The sequence below is a fragment of the Lepisma saccharinum genome, chromosome 9 (assembly GCF_977018435.1).
Source record: "Lepisma saccharinum chromosome 9, izLepSacc3.1, whole genome shotgun sequence".
In the NCBI taxonomy this organism is placed as follows: Eukaryota; Metazoa; Arthropoda; class Insecta; order Zygentoma; family Lepismatidae; genus Lepisma; species Lepisma saccharinum.
Genome location: NC_139237.1, coordinates 67,705,920 through 67,732,498, shown reverse-complemented (window position 1 = coordinate 67,732,498; position 26,579 = coordinate 67,705,920). Strand labels below are relative to the sequence as shown.

General features: G+C 37.0%; 1 protein-coding gene across 6 annotated transcripts; it reads left to right on the top strand.

Annotated features, from left to right (window-relative positions):
- Positions 1 to 9,740: 9,740 nt before the first annotated feature.
- Positions 9,741 to 25,493, top strand: LOC145992104 (E3 ubiquitin-protein ligase RNF185-like). 6 transcript variants are annotated; one of them, XM_083128340.1, is made up of 6 exons: positions 9,741 to 9,893; positions 16,034 to 16,229; positions 19,357 to 19,488; positions 20,671 to 20,725; positions 23,168 to 23,285; positions 24,581 to 25,493. In XM_083128340.1, the coding sequence occupies exons 2-6, from the start codon at positions 16,075 to 16,077 to the stop codon at positions 24,676 to 24,678; spliced, it is 558 nt and encodes a 185-aa protein (XP_082984466.1). In that variant the 5' UTR covers positions 9,741 to 9,893; positions 16,034 to 16,074; the 3' UTR covers positions 24,679 to 25,493. The 6 variants fall into 6 exon arrangements, with proteins under 6 accessions (XP_082984466.1, XP_082984468.1, XP_082984471.1 ...); XM_083128342.1 differs by having other exon boundaries at positions 9,751 to 9,859; XM_083128345.1 differs by having other exon boundaries at positions 9,765 to 9,816.
- The last annotated feature ends 1,086 nt before the right edge of the window (positions 25,494 to 26,579 follow it).

Genomic DNA, 26,579 nt, shown 5'->3' with positions numbered 1-26,579 from the left:
ACAAACTCCAAAAGAGACTAGATCTAAAAGCAGAATATTTTAATATTGTATGTAAATGTAAGGGTGTAATAAACGTGACTGCTTCCCGTAAAATATCACTGCACTCTCCACGTTTCTCTTCTGCGTAAAATATCACTGCACTCTCCACGTTTCTCTTCTGTCTTTTCTTTGGCGCCATCAATAGCTTCAACACGTTGCTTTTTTTATATATGTATTTGTCACATATTTGTTTTAATTAGTATTCTGCTCGTTCCGCCACCTGAACGCAGCAGCTAGGGCTCAAAGGGCAGTGCAGTTACACCGGAAGAAGGCTCGGAAATGGCAGGCTTCAGAAGTTAACTCATCCAAATTAAATTAAACAGGCATGTGCTCTCTTTAAATTTAAATCATAGTTCACAAATAATTTGATTAAAAGTTTTAAAAGTATCTGTTTTTTTAAATAACGTATTAATTGGTGCATTCCTCTCCAGCATAGCTATAGGCAGTGACCACACTACGGGCGGGGGAGGGGAGAGGACAATTTCTCTCTCTCTCTCTCTTATCTTCCTCCAGTATAACGACAAAAATAAATAAATGAATGAATGCTCTTTTAGCCAAAATATTCATTTTTGTGTCGTATGTAACGGAATAATAAACATGATTGCCCCGGGAAAATATGATTTACCCCTCCATCTTTTTTTTTTCTATTGCGCCGTCACTAGCTACAACATAGTTTTATTTCTATTGTTCCCACATATTTATTTTAATTTTAGTATTGTGAATCATATTCCACTGTGTTACCGTATTTATATGAATTATTAATTTGACTTGGCAGTTTCTTTTTTCGAACAGGAATAAGTTTTATATTTTAATAGCTTATAAATTTACACTAGCAATTTTGAGTAAAGGTTTTGTGTAACCCTAAAAGTACATTTAGAGACTGCAAGGTCAACTCTCGATATTTCAGATATATTAATAATTTTCATCACAACATCTAGTAATAATTATTTGTTACTTCAATAACCTCCTCGCTAGAGTTTCTCGCATGTTAAAACATAGATGCCATATGATTGTCATTTTCTGTTTATTTCCTTGTAATGCAGACCTCCGTGGCGAAGTGGTTAGCACAACGCTTTACGATGCCAAGGGCCCCCAGGTTCGAATCCCAGCCCGAGCATGGGTCTACTTTCCTTTCATCAATTTCATCATATCATCACGGATCCTCATCTTTGCGATTAGCCATATGTGACAGATAAGCGAATTAAAATAAACTAAGTCTATTAATCAATTATTTTTTTTTAAACTCTTTAATTCTTCTTTAGCATGCCACGTTCTTGTTAAAATTATATTACGATTTGTAAAATGACGAAATTCTAAAGGAGAACACGCAACTTTCTTTGTAGCGCATCGGTCAGAAAGTTTCAGGAATGTGGATTTTCAAAATACATTTTTCACATGTACTTTGCCCCTTTTTAAAAGTAGCGCGTTTTCAATTATGTTACTAATCATTAAAAGGATGCCTCAATATCATCTTGGAGGATGACAATTAATATTTCCCCCCTCCTAAAAGTAAAAATATACTTTCCTTTTTGAATCTCCCATATAAATGCTAGGGGCCCTCTGCTTCAGCCGAGCTCACTCCCTCTCTGGTGACGTCACGCGTTCGTGCAAGATCGGCAATCTTCGGATGGCTTTACCTAATCTCTATGTACGTACCTTGGGTGGAAAATGAAGGCTGCCCCAGCGAGACAATGCGTGTATATTATATTCGTTTCTGTACCCCTGAGTATGAGTAACTAAGTTAATTTCTTACATACGCCAGTGGCGGCTCCTGGTTCGGAATGTTGGTGGTTGCAGCGAATATATTTATATAATTCATTTATATATAATTTTAATTTTTATATATTTATAATGTAATTATACTAGCTATATTAAATGCATAATTTTATATGTATTTATATTCGGGCTGAGCCGATGTCGATGTATCGGTATCGGAGAGTATCGGTTGTATTTTGTTTACCGGTACCGGGCCTTTCGCAGGATCTGCAAAATGCCACGTGATACTTTTGAGGTGGTATAATTAAAAATTATCATTCAAAATTTGAAGTTTCCATTTGTTCGGCAACAATATTGTGCAGAATTTTGATTTTGTGTTACGTAATAAGTACTCTAATGTTCAGATTCAACTGTTGAATATTTTGATGGAAAAATTCCGATAAATCGATGCTTCTAATTGGGCTCACCCAATAATATTAATCAGTATTTTGAACGATTTTAAATTGTTCCAATTTTTAAGCATTGGTATCGGTATCGGTTGGAACACGACTTAACAACAGTACACTAAATATCGCAACTATAACAATAGACAATTAGTCCCAGCGCCCACGCTACAACATCAGCACTCCACTTGTATACGATAAGTTATATTTTAGACTGAATTTGGATTGGTGATTGGTGGTAAGGTTAGTAAATTAGGTTAACATTCTCCCCAAAAGAAAATATGTATCTTTGCCTAACGTGGACATTTTGTCTGTTGCTCTACGACACGGGACAGCGTTTCCTGCCGGTCCGTCCTGCCTGCGCCTGGTGGGTGACCTTGATTTGTTGCACAGTCTATGCAACGAGGAGTCGGCTTGGGCGCGAGATAGGAACAACGGCGTTGAACCTCGCTCCCAATACTCCTCTAGGCGAAAGCGCAGGCGCAGCGTACTGTTTAGAGAAAATTTCCACATGGCGTCCAGCGGAAGGAATGTTTATACGGCAAAAATAAACTCTACTGCGGACACTCTTACTCATTTTCATCACATTCTAAGAACGGTTAAGGCATGCTTATCTTGTGCATGTCGCTTCATATCGCTATCTGTTAAAATTTTCCGAACTAGTGCAGTTTGAATCCATCAACACACGCGATGTCTGAAAGCAGCAGACGATTCTCACCGAACAAACCAGCCTCCTGGCCCGTGCGTTTGGTGAATCTCGTTATTGCACGAAACTCACGAAACGCAGGGAAGCACTTATGGGACAGCCAGTTACCATAACTCGTTTAACGCGTTATACTCGTGCGACTTTCGGTACGAGCCCATTGTCAATGGCTAAGGGTCCCCCAAAGGCTTACTTGTCTCCCCCCCTTCCCCCCGCGCTCTGCGGGGTTTTGCGGCTTGTAGATCCGGCATTAGAGACTCCTCAATGAAGAACCACCAGAATCGGAAGCCAGGAGTATCCAGGACTACGGTTTTTCTTTATTGAATGCATTAAAAAAAGGAGGGAGTCAGTTTAAAGAGATACAGAATGTGGGACACATTTCCAAATTGATTCAACATTCAAAGATCTACACATGTGTTCTGAAATATGTACAGTTTATGCAGTGCAAAGAAACTTATCTACTTTATCTCTTGGGAGGGGTGGGGGATTACAATTTAAGCACAGTCGATAATCAACACGCTTCTGCGTTGGATACACGTAAATTAAATGTAGGTTGTTTCGTGAACCAAATCATTAAACTTTTAATTGTCCACTGTATTGTTTGATTAAACCTTTAATTGTCTACTGCATTTACTCAAACAATGCAATAAATCAAGTATAAAGAGGTCATGGCACCAGCCCCGGCCCTAGGAATTTTGCCGCCCCTTGCAATTTTACTTCTTGCTCCACCCCAAAATACGTACAAAGAAAACATAATGTATGAACAACTAAGCTTGTTGTCCGTGGCAATTTCACGTGGTATAACCAATTTTTAACATAATAAAATGAAAGAATATAATGTAAGAAGATAAGTTATTCACAAATAAAAAATAATATATATTTAAGCCTAATAATAATGAAATATCTGTTGCATTTACTCTCCATATAGTTTCTGCCGACGTGCAGAACTCTCAGCTCTCCTGTTTTGTTTCGCTACTTCTTTATGACTGTCTATATTGTACATAATTATGTACATTTTCCAGAACGTTGTACATGAAGTAACATATCTTCACTTCATCACTATTTACAATAAACTATGTATGTACAATTATGTACGCCTCGTAAACCACGATTTCTTCATGATTACACTATTCACTTTGTACCTTTAGCCCCTTTAAGTTGGAAAGCTTACAAATTAACTTTTCTAGCTTTTCTATTTCCAAAGTCGCGAATAACAGAACCATAGTCTAATTTCGCTGGATCTGTACCTAGGTATATTCTTCATACAGTTCCACTACATCCTGAGCACTGACAAAAGGAGATTCTCTTTTACTTTTTTCTGAAATACACCATTATCATCAGAATCGCAATTAGAACAACCTGCCACGAGTTCAGAATCACCGGTTTCGAATTCTTCGGCTTTCACTACATCGCTTGCCTCAAGTTTCAGAATGTGCAAAACTCCACTTCATTTTTCTATATTGCGCTCTTTTTCTCGTTTGCGTTTACGATATTCTGCACCCGAGAGTTTTTTTTCCTTTTATCAGACGTACCTTAGTTTACCATTACAAATGAAACAAATATTATTTTAAATCTCTTACGACGACTTGACAAATGGATTTAATTTGAATTTTCTCCGCCCCAAGAAGACCAAACTGCTTCAAATAATGCAACTTCCATTTTTTTATTCATTTTAACGCCCCCTTGAGCTTGCCGCCCCGTGCAAATGCATATGTTGCATGTACGGTAGAGCCGGCCCTGCATGGCACTACACTTCTGTCGAATTCGGGCTAAAAAACGAATTGATTTGGCTCGAATTGGTGGTCGGTCTCTGTGAAATACGGCCGTGTACATCAGAGTAACGTAGGGCCATAGTAAGACCTTCCCCACTTATTTACACGTGATATTTAAAATGTAACTTAGCACAAAATGTTTGCAAGATTGGTCCAAACCTCAATGTGAAATTGAATAAAGATCTGAGATAAATTTTTCACAATGTTCACACCTGTTACGATTTACTTCAAAGGGTCCAAAAACCGTAGGAAGTAGAGCCCAGGGGCAAATATCCTTTTGCCATTATGGTCAGTGGCCCCTCTTCTGCCACGCAGGGTAAACAGCGTTTGAGTTAAATGTCATCATTATTTTGGAGGATTTTGTGAAGTTCATTGTTCTTACACATTGGCATTTTGTAGACATTTCTGTCGAACCAGTTCATCTTTTCCAGATTGTTGCTATTTTGTGAGAGAGGATGCTTATGCAAATTATCCTAGCTGGGGGATAGCATCGCCCAGCGCTCCTCCCCCCCCCCCCCACACACACACTTCGAACACTGATGATCTATTAATAAGACGGTTCTTGTTTCATGAAAAAGTATTCAAGAAATACGTATCAGTGGTCTATCGAAAAGAAATGTCATCGTTAGAACACTGCTATTAGTCAGTGGCGAAGATATAGTACAAACAATGCAAGCACTGCTTGCACTAGTAAAATGTTATTTAATGTGCTTAATGCTGAGTGCCTTATTTAGATTTTATCGCACTCGATTTCGCGAAATTTCACGGCCGCAAACTCCCTCAGCAGCCCGTTGGCAAGCTGCAACCTCTGTGCTTGCAGCCACTGCGCGGGAAACTAACGCTCCTGTTATTACAAGCGTAATGTGAGCAGCTCTTACGTTGAACCTTGGTCTGGTGCAGTCAGGAGATGGCATAAGGGATGAAGGCACATCCACTTCAAAGTTCAAAAAAGGAGTGTTTACTATCCATTAATCAATTCCACCAAACAGTATTTTTTGAACATACAGTATATGTAACCTAATTTTAAAAGAAATGTTTCAAGCAAAAAATACAAAGGATCAAGACCACAATATTTGGCTGCGTGAAGTCTCACCCTCCTCCAAAATAGAACCCTGTGCCGTTGCGCTGAAGGTGTGCATCTAGCGACTAAACTTCTGCACAAAAAATAATTGTACACAGTTTCATAAATATTGATTTGTATGAAATTCTTACGCAATAGAATAAAACTTATCTCATTTGCAGTTAACCCATAACGTGTAAGGTGCTTATACTGGGACATACTTTGCGAGGTACGTCTGTCAGACCGCTCTGAATTTTCTTACCCATTAGTGGTGACGCCCGACCCTGTGGCCGAGTGGTTAGCACATCGCGCTGCGACGCCAAGGGTCCCGGGTTCGAATCCCGGTCGGGCTTGGTTGTTTGTGAATGTCCTTTCATCATTTCATCACTCATCCCCATCTTCGCAAATTAGCCAAGATGCACAAAACGCAAAGTAAAATAAACTAAATCAAATCAAATCAAATCCAACCATTAGTGGTGACGTCACAAGCAGGCGACGAGCTGGAACTGAGTCTTCACAACGAGAAAACGTGTTTTCTTCCTATCCAATTCATTGCTATTTTACTTCGGAAGGGGTAGCTTCTGGCTCTGTCCGAAAGGTACGAAGTACGTACTTTAAGCATGGTTTTGGCGGAAGTGACGTCAACTAGTACAGTTCAAAAGCGCCAAGAACAGAAGTACGCAAGTGCATAGCTCGCAGTGCAGATGGAAGCTGACTCGGTCACGTGATTTCCACACTCGTTGTTCGTTTGTTTAAAATCGCGGAGATAGAAAGCCAGCAACACAGGTTAAATATACGTTATGGGTCAGCAAGTTGTTGGTTAAAGTGCTTTAATGTGTGGAAATATATGTGTACGAACATTTGAAAATGCAACGTGATTTATATGGTGAAAAACAAGTCTTTAAAACGTGGGGAAAACAACGAGTACTCATGGCCGTGTGCACGAACGAAGATCAAATTTTAAACTCGGATCGGGAAACGATCACTGGAAAATTCCATTGCACGAAGGCGGTTCAACACTTGATCGCGATCTAGGAACATCAAAACGAGTTTATCTTCTGATCGGCCATTCGCGACCGTCTTGATGTGTGATCCTGGTTCACGATACTGACGCTTCGACTGCAGGCAGTTGTTTTTTAATATAAAAACAGCGGAAAGTGATATCGAGGACGTGCAAACGCTAGAGATGTTGGATGTACAATGCTGATAATTCGAGAACTATGTAAACTAAAAACTGCCAAAATAATAATTTGAGGTTCTGTGGTGCAAAGTCGTAATGTTTATAAATACTGTACTTTCTATCCCAGAACACAAAACATATGTAGATGTCATATATTACGTGCACGGTAAATTAGAACAGAGCAATGTTTACGATATGTGTCTGTCACATAGCGATTACTTTCACAAAAATGTTTCAAGATTAGGTCCCTCAGCATTATTCTAATAAACCTAAATCCTAAATGCTCTCGTAGTTACGTTAGGTTCTGTTAGCATTAAAATAATATCGCTAAATGCTTTCTAAAGAAAAAGGTTCTAAATTACCTGTTCATTCATTCCCACTAATCATAAAGTTGCATTTCTCTCGTCTTAATCTGTAACATTTGTAACATTCTCTTAACAGACGAATTACGTGACAGGAGCAAATTTGACGCTTATTCTTACTGCTGACACGTGCGTGGCAGCAGACTCGGCCATATGTTAAATGCTTCCTCTTTATGGTTTAAAACAAATAGCTTGGTGTTAAATACGACAAAAACAGAAACTCACTTTTTCTACTTAAATAACCCACCATGCACCTTAAATAATCAGGATTATGTAAAATTGCTTGGCATATAGTAAAAACTGCATATCCCGGAACCTCTAGAAGGAAACCTGTAAAAACGGGGAAAAAAGTCCCCAGAACGGACCAATTTTATACCTGAAAATGACCTGCTTAAGGCGGAAACCTCCTTAACGCGGAAACGGAACACCATTTAAAGACCAACAAGATGTTTTTATTCTCAGTAACGGAAATTTCTTCCTTAATTTTTTTTCCGCTCGCAAGAACACAATGCAATACTGTAAGTGGACACGCCTCTGTTGCCACTCGCTCTACAACACTCATAGCTGTTACGATTCCGTTTCTTTCTTTCATCTCTTACCCTCTTTCTCCACCTTTCTTTGTCTATTTCTCCTCTGTTCTTTCGTCATCTTTCTATTTTTCTTGTTATCTCTCTTTGTTTGTTTCTTTTTTCTTCACTTTTATCTCAATCTTTCTTCGCCTCTCTTATTCCATCTTTCAATCTTTCTCTTTCTCCCTATGCACTTCGCGCTACGACGACAGGAGTCTCGGGTTCGAAAATATACATAAGTACGTACTGTACGTTCTTAAATACTGTAAAAAGTGTACCAACATGTTGTGTAGTTACATAATTGTAATCTCTGGTATGCTTATTGCGATTGTATCGCATTTTTATTCATGTACGTACATGCATTAGTAGCTACTCTACATTATAAGTAATGCGAAATGTAAATCTGTCTTTCCATTATTTCCTGCAGGGCTCTATACTGAATTTAAAGTCAATCCTGTATAAGAAGGAAAACTGTTAAGACGGAAAATTTTGCTCGGAACCATCATGTTCCGGGATAGACAGGTTTTACTGTATTTAGATACAAAATTAAACTGGTCAATTCATACCCAGGAACTATGTATGAAACTTGCCCGTGTCTTATAAGTATTGTGGAAATTAAAAAGGTCTGTAAGTGAGGAAATGATGATCTCTGTGTACTACGCTCTTTTCCATTCACACTTACTGTATGGAAATTTAATATGGGGAAACTCTGCAGGTGCAAAGGAAGTCTTTAAATGGCAAAAGAAGGCTATACGTTGTATTAAAGGAGTACAGGATATGGAGTCATGTAGGGAATTCTTTAAGGAATACCGTATTATGACAGTGCCCTCTATAAATATTTATCGTAGTTTAATGTACATAAAGGAAAACCTCCCCAGTTTTAGGTTGCATTCTAATGTACAGTGGGATCCATGAGTATTACCGTGCAAATTGTCCATCACCATGTTCGTGCACTTTATTTGACCCAGTAAGAGCTTTAAGAATTAAAAGAAAACTCAAAACAAGCTGTTGACAACTTCTGCACCATTATACATAAAAATCCTTTGCTTAAAAACAAATCGGATGTAAAAGAAAAATGAATGAAAATAGTCATGGACAATTTGCACGGTAATACTCAAGGATCCCACTGTACATGACTATAATAACAATTGTGTTACAAGGCACAATCTGAATATAGAAATACCATACGCTAGACTATGCAAGACTCAACAAAATTTTAAACATAATGGAATGAGATTATTCTATTTGCTACCAGCTTCTATACGTAATTTAGAAAACAAGCAGTTTGCTAAACATATTAATAATATATTAGTACGATATTGTATATATAGTGTCACGGAATTTGAAGAACACTTCCGTCAGGGCCTGTAAAATGTAAATGTCTACTCATAATGCATCACAGATCTGTAAAATGGGTTTTTGTACATGACTTGTATTGTAATCAAAATAGAGTACTATTTTCCAATTGCTTTCGCTGTAATAAAACATGTACTGTAGTTTAATTTGCAAACTGTATTGTTGAATATGTAAAATTTTAATATGTATTTTTAATTTTCTCTTCTTTTGCAATTTTTTATATTAGTATTTATATACTTATTATGACGAAGTCTATTGCAATCATGTTGTCTAATGACTAATAAAGTATTCTATTCTATTCTATAGACGTATTCTCTGAAATCTCAAGTAGCATTGAATTGGATAGGAGGAAAACAATGGACTCCATCTGAAACTTCCAGAACCTCAAGCGGTCTGTGAGACCGCACCTCGTAAGTTAAGGGATCTGCAAGTCTTTCCTTTTTAGGGGGGGGGACATATATTTCACATGTCACGTGATGCTTCGGTGGAATATACAAAGATTCTCGGCAGTTGGTTAGGGTACGATCTGCTACCACTGATGCTAGTCATGAGTTTGTTGCATAACCCGAAAAACTAGATGAACGAAATTGTTTCGTAGGGAATTGCATATCCGACAGTAATATTTTTTGTAAATATAATAATAATGGAGGACGTGTGATGTGTGTATTCGAAGAATTTTCTTCCTAAATTCAAGTGACGTATTTGATTATAAACTATTATGTGTAGTAATACGTATTCATGCGTGTGATTGTGACTGTAAAGTGTCAAGGCTAAAAATTACTATAGTTGTTTTGTGGATAGACTCGTGTGATTGGTCTTTTACGTGGGTTTATCTTCATAGCCTTGAATATGTTTGGTTCAAGATTAATTCAGCTGCCTGTGGTGACAGAATATTTGGGATACATATAACGTTACTCTAGAAGTAAAAATATTTACTAGAAATTACGCATGATGTAGGGGCAGGTTACAATCTGCTACTATTTTTGGTATTCATTAAATTTATTTTCGTAAGATTTGCATTGTATGTATGTTCTAATTAATATTTACAAAGTTCATCAACGTTACTGTTCATCATCTTTACCACTCTTCATGCATATCATACAATTAGTGAGAAGTAGGTAGTTACATTCGGAGAATAAAGAGCAAAATGTTTCCTTCTGTTCGAGCAACTTGCTTTTCTTGCAGCATTATCTCACCAAATATATGTGTTTGGTGCATTTTTGATAAATCGAAGTATAGTACTAACTACATCGACTGTAACGATATGAGTATGGTATCATACAAGATTTTCTAGTGGCTTGTTAATGATAGCTGACCTTGAGAGCGTTTTGGGTCTCACTGCAGAACATGGGCTGCTTTTTCCCTCTAAATAGACAAACAAAATTTATATCCCCTGAAAGTACATACCTTCTACTTCCATTTTCCGGTGTTACTTTTCTGATTACTATTATATTATATGCGTAAAAAATGTTTGGTAACACTTTACTATACCTGAGACAGATTTCTTCAAATTTACAGGAGAAAGTACTTACGCAAATCATTTTCTGTAGCGTTGTTGATGTTCGGTAATGTTGTTTTGATTCATTTTAATGCGAATGCATGTGGTTTTTGTACGAAAATCTATTTCCGACGCGCTATTGCTGCTGCCGCCATTTGCTTCCTGCATGAGAGCACAATACGCTCTCGTATTTTCCGTATATGCTAAATTGAACGAAAGGAGTGCTAATGGAACCAAACCTAACAGGCCTAACCTAACCTAGTAGGCATACCTCGTCCCCGTGATGGTTTGTGGGGCTATTGTGAATTTTTGGGCTAACGTCAATGGTTTTTCTGGCTCAAGGAACGATCAACGGTAAGCTATCGCCATGTTGTGTGTGGAAATAAACAAGGGAACGAGTTTACAATACCGGACCACTCTCCAATTTCTATGAAATGTCGCCCACTCACTAATTGTGAACTCCTAAACACGAATCTGCATGTAATAATTGGTGGTCAAGTATGGAAATCGAGAAAAAAACGAAATAAACTATGTTTTCTTAACGTAACGTAACCCTACCATAAGAACAATAGCTCCACGGAAGACGCCATTTTTCCAACATGAAGAAATCAACAGGCAAGACAAGATATAGTTCTCGTAGCTAAAATATTAATTTTTCTTTGTATTTATGCTAATGGAACCTAACCTAACAGGCCTAACCTAACCTCGTAGGCATTCCTCGTCTTACGTCAGCAAGATTGTTGTGCATAAAGGAAGACCATTAACGAATTGCGAAAGAAAAATGGTTCCGAATTGCTGTGTAGGGACAATCAGTGTGGTAAATCGCAAGGTTATTTTACAATTTCTAGACGTAAATGTACAATTTTAACAAGCGACCGCCAAATATGAACTACAGTTAGGTCATCAGGACACCGAAATTAGTAAGTAGGCGAAATTTTATAGAAATTGGAGAGTGGTCTGGTATTGTAAACTCATGCCTAAGCAAGAACAGTAAGTACTCGTAAATGTAAGAAATATACATTACTTTCCTAACAAATTCAATTATTTCACCTAAATAAGTGTTCCGGAATGCAGAATAGTACGTTAGCAATGTAAAAAAGTGCGAAAGAAATGATTCCCAGGTGTCAGGTATAGTAAAGTAGTACCAAATGTTTTTCCTCCTACTAAAAGCAATGCATTTCTCCATTTGTTCGCGTCCATATTGTTTACGCACAGTTGCTGTCATTTGTTTCAGGGTCGTCGTCATCTCCGCACAAGAGTTTTGCTACCTTGTTGGTAACACTTGACTATACCAGGGACGGATTTCTTCAAATTTACAGGAGAAAGTACTTACGCAAATCATTTTCTGTAGCGTTGTTGATGTTCGGGAATGTAGTTTCCATCCATTTTAATGCGAATGCATGTGGTTTTGTACGAAAATCTATTTCCGATGCGCTATTGCTGCTGCTGCCATTTGCTTTCTGCACGAGAGCACAATACGCTCCGTATTGTCCGTATATGCTAAATTGAATGAAAGGAGTGCTAGTGGAACCTAACCTAACAGGCCTAACCTAACCTAGTAGGCATACCTCGTCCCCGTGATGGTTCGTGGGGCTATCGTGAATATTTGGGCTAATGTCAATGGTTTTTGGGACTACCCGTGGATGGTTTGTGGGAAATAAGGAACAACAGTAAGTACTCATTAATGTAAGAAATATACATTATTTTCGTTAGAAATTCATTATTTCACCTAAATAAATGTTCCGCAATGCAGAATAGTACGTTAGCAATGTAAAAAATTGCAAAATAAATCATTGATAGGTGTCTCTGGTATAGTAAAGTAGTACCAACCGTGTTTTCCGACGTCAGATGAGCAATGCCTACAAGGTTTAGGTTAGGCCTGTTAGGTTAGGTTCCATTAGCATAAGTACAATGAAAAATTATTATTTGGGCTAAGAGAACTAAACCAAGCTAGCCTAAAATAAAAATGCTTTTTCCCGTGATGTCAGAACACAAGGTTGCTCAAGTGTTGTGCGATAAGTGAGACCCTTCGTTTCACTGAATTAGAGTTGATTTGTCGCTCCGGATTCCACACACACACACAGTTTCGTTCATTATTTCATATGAGGAATGCTTACAAGGTTAGGTTAGGCCTGTTAGGTTGGGTACCAATAGCATAAATACAATGAAAAATGTTTTTCCTGCTACTTAAAACAATGCATTTCTCTATTCATTCGCATCCATATTGTTTACGCACAGTTACTTTCATTATTTCAACGAGGAATGCCTACAAGGTTAGGTTAGGTTTTATTAGCATAAATACAATGACAAATTATTATTCAGGCTAAGAGAACTAAACCTAGCTACCTAACAACGTAGGCATTTTTTCCTTTCACTAGATTTGTGCAGGAATGTGCACCACCATGTCACGTTTTCCTTCCAAGAGCACCCAACCTGGATATGTATTTCTTGTTTTTTTTTCAAAGAAAAAAATTTCCGCACCTTCAAACTTACTTTTCCCAATTACTAACTACAAAACATTACCAAAAAATTATGAATTGCGTTCCTCCTAAGCAGCCCATATTCTGCAGTCTTACCGAAACTCCTAACTACTTTTTCATTTTAGCAAGACTTCAATTATATACGTGTGTTTTATATCTGCATGACGAATTATAATTTTTTTTAAAAAAATAATTTTAACCAATTGCCCTATTTGTAGGTTGTAGTTTAACATATGAGGGGAGCATCTTATCATCAAGATACAGCATACTTTCTTGACCATTATGTATCTATTTTTACTTCAGATGGAATGAACCTCTTTTAGGGTTCTGTAGCATGTGGTATTTGAATAATTTTTAGTGTGTGGGGGAAAGGGCTTCCAGTAATTTCTTTGAAAAATACCAACCACCCCCCAAAGAGCCATAAATTTAGAACCAGATAACAGAATGCAGTATGCAGATGGAATTTCCTAGCAAACTACCTTTAACTATGGTTAGACACACATGTTGGGTAACAGTTCGTTAGCCTATATCGGAGACACATTAAAATTGGATATTTTGCGTTTCTCATGGTTCGTACTTACGAATTGTGTATTGCGGAACATAGTTCAAGGTGCCATTATGCTTTTTACACGAAAACAAACACAGTTTTTTATATAGAAAGTAGTTTTTGTTATTCCTTTTTTCGCTTCTCTAACACTCAATATGGCGGGCACACGTTGACTACCGTTGTCGGTATGCAGTGTTTCCAACCTTATTCACCGAAAAATACCTCCAATCGTGTTTGTCACGTGTGCAAATTGCACATTAAGCACGGATAGCCCCACGAACCATTTCCTATATGGTTAGGTTAGGTTAGGCAAGCATAATTAAAAAAGGGGGGTTGGAAACACTGACAGGGGGCTACTTCATCAAACGTATGGAGCATTCGGTTCACGTAGGAAAGCAATGGCAATTGTGCATTAGTGAGATATTTCTCTTGCAAAATACATGATTTCCGGGTAAATAGATTCCACGATGAAAGAAAATACCTCGACGAACGTTAGAAACCTTAGAGAAACTCATTTCCATAAGTAGTTTCTTGTGTAAAAGTGAAGAAATGTGTCTTTAATATAACGAACTGTTACCCACATGTTGTTAACAAAATGTATATTTTGCACATTACATTACTTAAAACTAAAAATTGACTCATAACATTTTTTTGTGATTACTGGAATTCCAGGTTTATTGTTAGTGCTGTGTCTAAATGTTTCGAACTATTTTTGAGAACTCCTGTGACATTACTCCACATTCCCTCACTAGCTTTTTTGAAGTTATATCATGTGATTTGTTGCACGTGGGAATTCATTCTTAATTCTTCCAATACTCCAATCATTAGGTAGTATAGTTAAGATTTGCACTTTAGCACTTCTTTCTGTACATTTTTCAAACTTTTCTTTCAACTGCTTCAATATTTTTCCATCAGTACTTTTGTTTTCTGCAACCTGTTCTTCTGCTGCTGGTATTTGGAATATTTTGTTTTGTACTGCTTCTGTAATCTTCTTTATTTTGCTTTTGCTATAACCTGTTGATTTCATTTTCTTCTGTTTGATGGGTGATTCTCCAACACTAAGCTTTCATTTAATGCCTGAATAGAGACAGATCCCTGTGGAATTTCTCCACTTCCTTGCTGGTTCTGATTGGAATTTGTTTTCTACAAGCATCACATATCTTGTATCCAATTTGCAGGTGTGGCAACTTTTCTACCATCCATGGCAGAACGTTTCTTAATTGTTTTCTGCTACTAGTATGTCCTTCAATATCAAAGGGGTTACAGCGCTGTGTATGTACATAAAAGGTCTTATCCATTGTAATCTACTGCAAACAGATCCAAATGTTAATAAGCACACTGGCACAGACACCTTTCACTGCTTGAAAGACAGCTGCACTGAGAACAAAGTGACTGAGCACGTTTGAACTTGCTTCTTGGATACCTTCAGTGCAACAACTGCCTAAGTCCACTGCACCAGTGGACAGTAACTATCATAGCTCCTGTTCCCAATGTCATCCCAAGATGATATTTTTGTCACTTATAGACAACATCTTAATGCACAATATGTATTAGTTTTAAAAATTTCAAAAATACAGTTTTAAAAATTTCAAAAATACAGTTTTAAAAATTTTCAAGGTCAAAGGTCATATGATATGACCTTGACATAAAATTTTTATTGAAGGTAAAGAAGTTTATTTTTTATTAAAAGAACAATCCTTTAGCTTTAAAATGAGGCCAATGTGAAGATTCTAGCTTACCTGCAACATCAAGTATAATTTTTTCTTCGGCACCGTGTGTCAAATTTGCACTTTTTCCCTAAGTTGGCAACCCTGCTACATAAAAAGTACACATCGCTGTTGGCTGTTCTTGTGCAAATATTCTTTGCTCCCCAAATACTACTATCTGTGAGAGTTTCATAAAATTCGGAAATTGTGAGGTCAAAAATTCAATTTTTTTGAGTGATTTGGCATGGAATGACCTGAACATGCATTTCCTTTTTAGGTGTTTATTTCTGTTAATAAGGTGTATTTTACATGTACAAGTTTTTCAAAGGGGGCTAGAAACTAACATTCACGGAGTTGTTCAAATTTACATCCATTGCTGTAATCATTCCACAATACGTAAAGTAGAAAGTGAGTAGATGTTGTTGCATAGTTTCTTACGAGAGAACGTTTTGTGTCTCCCTTCCCTGACTGCCTTGAAGATATTCTGGTATAGCAGTTGGTTTGGTGTTTTTCAAAAATATGGTGTCTGTTTAATTTCATATCTTGCCACTCTAGTGTTCATCTCTTAAAAATCAATGCTGAGATGAATCATGTTTCAACAGGATCACCTGAAGGAGCACAGTCGAGATTAACCCATGCAGCCATGGCAACAGCGAGCGATCCTGGTCCAGGTTCATCGAAAAACAACAGCAACGCCAACAATGAAGATAAGGAAAAAGATGAGCAGATGTTTGAATGCAACATATGCCTAGACACTGCTAAAGATGCTGTGGTTAGCATGTGTGGGCACTTGTTTTGGTAAGTGTTTTCTCTGTATGGAAGGATGTACGTCATTTTTTCAAAATTTTGCACCAGAAGTGTTTTGATATAAACGTGTAGTCTTTTGTTCATTCTTTAGAGCTATATTGTTCAATTTAACTGTAATTCGAAATGATGATTTTAAAATACTGTAGCTTTAGAGTGCTGTTGAACAAATTCTTTTCAAATAATGAACTCTTATAGATTCAGATAGGTACTTTAGCATTATACGAACTACCTAATTTCAGACAGTCTATTTTCTAGGAAAGCAAAAGAGACACTTATGGACATAATAGGAACATTGTATTTGAGAGTTTGCAATATATAATTCATGCAATTAGCATTTTGTTATTTGTGATTCCCAAAATACAGCTACATCACCAAGAAGCTCGTTCACACATGGAATGCCTACGTTGTTAGGTTAGGTCTGTTTGGTTTGGTTGTATTAGCATAAATACACTGAAAGTTTATTATTTATTCTAAGAGAACTAAACCTAGCTTAGTTGCTCTATTGTTGTGTGATAAGGGAGACCTGCATTGTATTTTCTGAAATGAGGTAGTCCTTATAATACTAAAGTACCTTCAGATATGGTATTTACTCGTGTATAATGTGCACTTTTTTCCAAAATTTTACCCCATAAACTGTGGGGCATATTACGCATGGAACAATTCCGACAGCCAACATTAAAATCATGCATACTTTCACCATGTCACTGTGTATAACGTGTATATATATATCAACAGGTGCAAATACAAATTACCAGATTGGATTTCTATAGTAATAATTTAAAAAAAAAACATTATGAAAGTGAAGTGACCAGTTCCTATGATTTTTTACTTTGTAATGGAACATTTTGCGACACAGAGAAAAGCGGTACCGTACTGTTCTGGCAGAATTTGAGCATGCACCTCCCATCACATGGGATGTGTGTGAGCATTCATTGTTGGGCGTGAAGCAATAGAAAATAACTTCTTGAGTGCTGCAAATCCATAATATAATTTTGATCTTGCTTTCTTCTACGACAGAATAAACAAGGTGCTTACAAAAGTGAAAGCTTTGTGATGCAGTACTCAGTGGAGGGGGAGGGGGTGACTCATTGTATACACAAGACTATATTCTCCTCTTGGTCCACATAGCGACAGGCGACTCAGTGAATAGGTATGATGTTATTGCACTCTTGTTCAGCAACAGCTTTACGACCTACAACTAAGAAAGCCATTTCTTGAACATTATATTATACACGCATAAATACGATAATTGGTTCACTAAAACCAAAATGCATTGAATGAGGCTTCCATTCAATTCAAAACTTTTTGTGTAAACTGACAAGTGCTGGAAATCAGACAACCACAGGATGTCTCAAACTTGAATGTGTGTTACGCCATCATCAGCACCATCAGTTACAATCCCATTTCAGTTGCTCAGAGTTCTACATAACGAAAATAGGCAGGAAACCCATTTCTTCAACTATGTACACTACTTGTGATGCTAACTGATAATTTTTCACAGACTTTCCATTTATTAGATTTACTAAAACCAAAGCTGAGGTTTTACTACATCCACAGTTGGGTGTACCTCATAAGCTATGAATTGAGAGTTGTTCTTTCATTTATGATTGATTGATTGAGTTGGTGTTTTAAGTCCACTTTATGCACACAAAGGCTAATTGGGACTGGACCTACAGTTTAAAGTGGGATCCGAACCACAATTAGCCTGTACCCCTTTCATCTATGATCTGACCGTTTGTGTGTGTGTGTGACAGAGAGTAAGAGGTTTAATGGTTGGGAGTGTTTCAAGAGTGAATTACCATTTCTATCAAGTCAGTCATGTTACACGTGAAATATTGAGCAGTGCATATCACATATATAAAGTGCATGGGAAATTGTCAATGTAGCCCCATGACCCATAAACTTCTCCATTGCTTGTTGAGTAGATAATTGTAGGTATAAGTTCTGATTGTGTAATTCCAGCATTATTGTGGGAGACATGAGTTTGCTATTGGAATAATTCATTTCTGGGTTTGGTTCCTGGTTGGAGCCCCAACAATTTTGGCGTTGGCTCAGCGTCATCAGGACAATTGGGGGAGCCACTTGACAAGAAGATATAGCAGGCTCCAGTCTCGAAAGACAGAAATCAGTGATTGTGGGACTCAACTCAACACACTGACTACATGCCACCCAATGAAACAGCTGCTTGGCAGATCATAGCCCTCGGAGGGCTGTTGCATCATGAAATTTAGTGTAGTACTTCAGAAATTAATTCTTTCCAGATGAGCGATGCATTGTACAAATACGACAGGCTTGTCGTTCACTATACAATTATGTTCTAAATAAACAACAGGCTATAATCTCACCGCTTCTCTTGTGTACATGTGTTGTAACCAACTCTTTCAAATTCCAACATTTTGAAGTTGTGTTTTCTTCATTCCTGAATTTTACTTGTACTTGTGTCGAATTAAGTTTCAGTTCTCTTATTCTCTTCTTGAGAATAGCATTGAATATTTCAGATGCACATTGTGTAAAATTTTTTTGAGGGTTCTGCTTTGGATTTACAATTAGTGTCAATTTCAATCCCAAGGTGTTTTTTACTTATTTTTCACTATTTTTTTCTATATTATGTATTGAAAATATGTTTTCAGTAACTTTTATTGCAATGTTTATTTTTTTTCACTTTCACAAAACTTGTACAGAAAAAATACATAAATGTAATTAATTTTACATAAAATGTGACGTAGGAAAGAGGACAAGTTGTAGATTTCAGAAAGCAACATCTGAAAAACAGTAAAAAAAAGCACTGTCTTCTGGGAAAAACTCATAACGTCAATCCCATCTGGTAAGAGTTCATATTTGTTTAATCTTTCAAACAAGTCATTTAGTTTCTTCAAACTTCAAAGTGGTTCCACACTCGTATCCAGAAATCTCAATGCATTTTAACTTGTCAAAATTGTTACAAATCGGAATCCATATGCTTTTAGGAAAATTTTCTTTCTTTTGGCGCACCTTAGTAATAGGCAGTTCAGTTTCTTAGATAATACAGTACAATTGTGAGGTTCCTACAAAACAGTGTAGGTACTATTACATGTAAAGCATATTAATAGTACATGTAAATTTTGCATTTTTTTTTCAGTTGGCCATGCTTACATCAGTGGTTAGAGACTAGACCAAATAGACAAGTTTGCCCTGTGTGCAAGGCTGCAGTTAGTAAGGAGAAAGTTATTCCTTTGTATGGTAGGGGAAGCTCCAAACAAGAGGACCCCAGGTGAGTTTCTGTTATGACATACGGGCTTATCTGTCAGTGCGACATTTATATTCTCAAGGTTACAATGTGGAAAGATTGCATCATAATTCATGCAATATCATATACAGGGACAAGGGTATATCATGTTCACCAGCCTACATGGCTGAGTTGTCATTGACATGGTGTGAAGCCGGAAGTCCAGGTTTGAACTCTTGTCAGGCATATTGCTTGGTCCATCATCCATTTCATCAGAAAAAATATAAATATGCTGACCAAGGCAGTAATTTATTTTATTAAAAACATAAACTAAACGTTTAGTTTATGTTTTTAATAAAATAAATTACTGCCTTGGTCAGCATATTTATTTTTTTTCATAATCATGGAAACAAGGCTTAATGGTGTTATAATTTCATCAGATCATCATTCATCCTAAGAGGTAGAAAAGCGAAGGAAAATAACCAAACTAGAAAGATACCCTATTTTGGCAGGAACAAAAATGTGAGCCAACACACTGATGTTCATTTTTCGTGGTTGTAAAAAATGCAAGATGCATTTTCCTATGATATTTTATGAGCAAATTCTGCAAAATCAGTATGAAAAGTGAAGTAAATTCTTTAACACAAAATTAAAGTTTGCTATTGACAGAACATTGTCTAATGTGAATTATCCTGCAAATTATGCAAAATTATGTAACTATTAATTTAGCTGTGAATTTTGTCATGAAAAAGGGTTTTATTAGTACTATGTGATACAAAATTTAGTAACTATTTAGCTTAATTTAAACTGCATAGCAATATCCAAGTATGCATATTAATAGGAATCCATAAAGATATGTACAGTGGAACCTCAATTTTACTTTTTTGAGTGGATTAAGCTGAAAAAACCTAAGATGCTGGAAAATGTAAAATGGAGAAAAAAATGTATAGCATTTTGCTATGTTGAGACTCCAGGATTGTGAGGGAAAATATAAAATCGGGGTTCCACTGTACTAGTATCAGTAAAGCTTCAGAAATATAACCTTTTTTTTGTATTAAAAGAAAGATATGTTGAAGATTTAGTAATATGTTAAAGCATTATAGAGTGACCCAGAGTTGTTATGAGTACCTGGAGAAGACAGGGGATTTGATTGGGTGCAATAAGTATGATGTATGTTCACCACGAATTCATTTCCATTATTTTTATTCTCATAATTTTGTTTTGCAGGAACAAAGTTCCGCCTCGTCCACCAGGCCAGAGGACAGAACCAGAAAACAATGGGGTGAGAGCTTTCATTTGTTTTCTTCAAAGCTGTTTCATTGTGTTTAAGTTTCGTGGGAGGGAAAAGTTGGTTTGTTTTTCTTCTGTCAATGTATTTTGGCACTTACCACAGTGTTTTGAAAACATATTTGTGAAACATTGAATAATAGTCTCCAAAAGGATAAAAAAGTGTAGTTTTGGTTAGTGTTCCTATGGATGTAACTACACAGACAATTTACAAGCATTTAAACTTTTGGTTACTTTAATAAAATTGAACTTGCTCTCTGGTTGTATGAGGGGAAGTCAGTAAATAGGTCACAAACTGATTAGGGGGATGATATTCAGTTAGCAGTCACTAGATAGCAGAGGCACAATGGGCAGCTCAGTTTAAAAATGGTGACTGTACGTGTGGAGGAGATGATTCGAGCTGACGCAAGTGACAATAGACAGCATAGCAACTGCAATAAGATGTTCTCATGGTTTAGCCTACAGCATAATACATGATTGTTTGAATTTCCGAAAAGTGTGTGCACTTGGCGGCAAATGTTTCACGAATGGTGAAAATGAAGTGAGAAGCGAGTGTGGCTGGACAGCAGCCCAAATACTTTTATGCAGCAGGTTTTGAGAGACATAATCTCTTTGTGGAGATTATGTTGAAAAATGAAAATAGTTTTCAAGTATTTTTTAATGAACATTTGTGGTCTACTTACCGACTTACCTATGTAACATATAATACTATACTCTTTCAGAATATGTTTGGCTTTTATATTCAATCTTCCGGACAGTATTATACAGGGTGTCATTTTAATGGTGCCCACGGACCACGGAAATGTATAGAGGACATCAAAACAAACAACTTTTATCAGTAACATTTTTCTCGTTGGAGCGTCGTTTCGGCGCTACAGTTGTTCAAAAAAGCCCGTTTTGCTGCCTGAATGCTGGCAACCGAACACAACATTTGATAGCATTTGTCACATCATATCCCGTCGTGAAGTGATGCGTTACAGGGTTGCCAGGAACACACATATTCTGTGAAAAATGACATAGTTTAAATCAGCCACATTATGTACCGTAAAACAAAACGAGAAAACACGTTCTGTAACCTAACAGGAAGTAAACAAACGATACGAAAAATGGTAGAAAGAAAATAGAATTCAAGTGGAAGTGGTCATAACAAATTTTGTCTCAGCTTGCATGTCAAATATTTGCAAATCTAGTTACCAAGTTGGCATCTACAATTTATTCTATCCACTTCGTCCTTCTGATACTAGTTGTCTGTGACACACTGAACAGATGACAAAATAGAAATGAAAACTCAAAATTCAAAAGGTAAGCAATACATAATATAATGTATATTCAGGGCATTATGAGGCAAGTGGCAAAAATGGTTGAAAATACAGGGATATAAGTAGCAGTAATACAAACTCTCAGACGACTGTGTTTATCTATGCACCGGATACACATGTAATTGTTTGCAACTGTGAACAGGGCACTATATTCGCTACTGATTCATCATTACGTTGTTGCTGTGGTCCGTGTTTTAGCCGTAATGTAACAACATGAACCTCGGATACTTCCGTTATCAGCACAAGAGTACCACAAGGCATCTGGACACAAACCTGTAGATATCAACCTTGTAATGAGATTAACAAAAATTTGACATGTAGCTGGTCATAAACAACCACATGTAAGCTGCAAGTCCAATAAAATTTATTGTTGTTGATATTTGACATGTAGGCTGAGACAAAATCCGATATCGACATTTCATTTTGAATACTTTTTTACCATTTCTCATATTGTTGGTTCACTTCCCCCTTCCCCTGAGATGACTGCCGATCTTCTAGCTGGTAGGCTATGATGTTCAGTCTACTGGACGCGCTTCTCGCTTAGTTATACAGCTAATAATGTGTTTGCTAGTTCGTCATTTTTCACAAAATTTGTGTGTTCCTTGCAATCCTGCCGTGCGCTGTTTCGCCGTAGGAAATGATGTCACAGATACGATCAAATGTTGTGTTGGGTTGCCAGCATCCAGGCGGCAAAACGGTCTTTTTTGAACGGCTGTAGCATCGAATCGACGCACAGAGAAAAATTATACCGAGAAAAGTTGTTTGTTTTGATGTGCTCTATACGAATCTGTGGTCCATGGGTACCATTAAAATGACACCCTGTATACTATTTAGTTCTTGGAGGCAACTCTTGTATCGAATCGACGCACAGAGAAAAATTATACCGAGAAAAGTTGTTTGTTTTGATGTGCTCTATATGAATGTGTGGTCCATGGGTGCCATTAAAATGTCACCCTGTATACTATTTAGTTCTTGGAGGCAACTCTTGTTCAGTTTGCTGTCGACCTCAGAATTCTGATGTTCAATATAGCATGCATTGATATCACTTGATGCGAGAGAAAATTCAGTGCCAAACCTTGTGCATACTTGACTCAAGTTGCTAACCTTTCACATTTCAGGGCTTCCCAGGATTTGGCTTTGGAGATGGTGGTTTCCACATGTCATTTGGAATAGGTGCCTTTCCTTTTGGCTTTTTTACATCTACATTCAACTTCGGAGACACAAGACCCAGTGCAGGTAAGTTTCCTGTGCTGTGATTTTCTTTTAGTAAGGATGGAATCAATTACAGAGAAATATAAAATCCAGGAAACCTTTAAAGCATTTTTCATTATTGTGCTCATGATAGTAAAGCAAAAATGTAAGATTATGAATTGCATGTGTTAACGGTTCAGTTGTATTTGCAGGTTGTGAAAGATTTTATGACTAACTGTTACAAATCAAGAGTTTCAAGTACTTCACACAGTTGTCATTAGAATTTGTGCTGCATGAAAATTTTGGTCCTCAGCTTTTTTTTGTTCACTATTCTACTCGTCACATAAAGTTTAGAATATTGTTATGTTAGGCATTAGGTGATAGGCAGATGTTCTTGTTTTGGCCAACATATGCCACCATGCCTGTACCCTATTGCCTAATATAACAATATTCGAAACTTGTTGTAAGGCGTGTATAAGGATGACTTATGAACTTTTAGCAGTACTGACAGTAGTGCACCCTGGACTGCATTTTGCAAACTAACGAAGCTCTGGCATCTGGACTTGCAGCCAGTATATTCGTCTGTGGGGTCATGTTGTGCCCTCCATATATGTTTGTGATTGTCCCTTCATTTATTTCATCTTACCACCATTTATCCTCATCTTCGTGATTAAACAAAAGTGTCAGAAAAGGAAAGTAAAATGAAACAAATCAATCAATCATTGTGAGTTCTGCAACGTGAACATGCAGTCTAAGGTGCAAGCTTTGGGCTCCAGCTACAGGATGAGGTTCGAGTCTCCTGGGAGAAGTGTAAAAACTTTTCCCCTGAGATTTCAGCCAGTGTACGGGATTGGTGGTCATCCACCAGCGTGAGAAAATTGGAGAGCTACAAATGAGTAGCATAACCTGGTCATGGAAATTTACGACGACAGGGTGCGGTTTGTCATGCCACCCCATAACTGGTTGGATGGTCTCCCACCTCTGCTGGGAGCGAGGCTGGTAATCTGTAAGTAGGCACTGGCCCTCGCAGGCTGTTACGTCATGGGTTAGATGCATTTATAAATACACTGATGTAACAAGTATAATTTTTGTTTAGAACTTGAAATGCAACTCCTTCTTCAATTCATGTGACAATGTACAATCTTAACACTGTAAAATATTTATACACAATTTCCATCATACTCAAATTTTTTGTGAAAAGAAGGTAGAAGACAGAACTTGGTATCCAACTGCAGTTCTATCTAGACAAATCTCCTTCCGGTTGCAGCAATATCATTAAATGAATGTGCATTCATATTATAGCAGGAAAATATTAATTGAGGTGTTTTTGCCAATTTCAGCTCCCCGTGGATCTGCACAGTTCGAAGAGGAGCAGTTTCTCTCCAAAGTGTTCCTGTGGGTTGCAATACTATTTATCTGTTGGCTTCTGATGGCATAGTGATCGTCGTGTGATTATTTAAGTATTTTCACCTCGTGGCACACTGTGTCCAAACAGTTATGACAAACATAAACGAAGCAACTCATATCCCAGTCCATAGGTTTGTGAAAAATGTATGTTATGTAAATATTTGCTCTATATATATATATTAAAAAACAACTAATTGACAAGTCAGTGGCTGTTTAGCTAATAATATTGCAAAGCATTTGTGTGTAGACTTGAGTATCTTACTTTGTTGATGAGATGGGTATATTTCTACCTTTACAAAGGGGGATTACCTATACACATACATACACACACACACACATTTGGTTTTCCCTCCTCAAAATAAAAAAGTATATCCATCGTACACAGCATTCAGGTTACGTAAATCCACATTAACAAAAGAAACAGCCTTGGATTTTATGTATATATATATATTTCTAATTCTCCTTTTTATGGGTGATTCATGTCCCACATATATACACATTGAATAAAGCATAAATATTTCAATGTATTTTAGCTTAGTATTATTACTATTTGTAATATACATATATGAGATGTTTCTGTATGATATTGTGTGTATATACTGGTAAAGATTTGCATGAAAGAACATGAGTGAATGTTGTTAAGTATGTAAACATATTACGTTTTACAATCTGAAAGAAATATTGTTGCATGTAACCCATTGTAAAGAATCGGATATGACTAAAAGGTGTATTTAAGACTGACAAGTCATGCCAATAGGTAACAGTAACAATGTCCACATGTGTGTGACAAGTAAATGCTACAGAAACTGTATAGTTCAGGATATTAAGAATAAATGTGGGAAGGGATGTATGTGTAAATTAATCTTGCAACCTACTAAATGTATAGGTATTACATTTAGGCAATTTCTTCACTCCTGTTTAGATAAATTGCCAGATTCGATGCGAAAGAGTATGTCACTTGATCCAAAAAGGAGCATACAATCAGAATAAAAATGTTGAGAAACACACTACTGGTGAAAATTCATCCACAACATATTGGCATAGCATCACCAGATCCAATGTGTATATATAGATAGCTGTAATTTTGTGCAAAATTTTGTCATATTACTTTTATCAACGTAAACCTAAAATTCATGTACCCTGGTTCTTTTTCAAAGACAATCTTAAATTTTATATTGATACTTTTATCGGTAAAATTTCAGTATCTGTCTCCGAATGGCCAACTTTAAGATCATTCCATGGTATTACTTACGTGAAATTTAGGAGATTTCGTACTTCCGCAGAAGTACGAAATCTCCTAAATTTCACGTAAGTAATTCCATGGTAATTCCAGATTTGCACCAAAGTTGCAAGATAGACAGTGTTGTGGCATTGTTTGACTGATTTCACATATTTATCATTGACGATAACGGATTTGTGAAATCCCCACTCATGCTTGGATTGCAGGGCCTGAAACATGTACGTCTGTAAACTCTACTTACTCATTCAGTGATATATTGCATGTAGGGACCTTGGTTTGGAGAGAACCGAATCACACAGAGGTCGCTTTCCAAAATCCACCAGTGCATGGGCTAGTGCATCGAAATGGCATTGTCATCTTTGAAACTTGTACTGATTCATGACATCGATTCTGTAGGCTTAAGTACGGAATGGCATGCTGATTGCACTGGGGGTAATCTGAACGCGGGCATAAACTGTTGATACACTCAACTCTCGCTGATCCGGCCTATAGTCACTCAAGCAGAAATGACGTGCACAACAATGAATTATCGTGTTCAACAATGTTGTTAGTTAAAAAAGTTAAACAATGCTATACAAACTTACAGTATTTGAAATTGTGACTTACAGTAAAGTTCAGTACATACTATGGCTTCTAAAAGGAAACCCGTAAAATACAGCCTGTATAGTCCCTGTGTGTTTAAACTACATAGT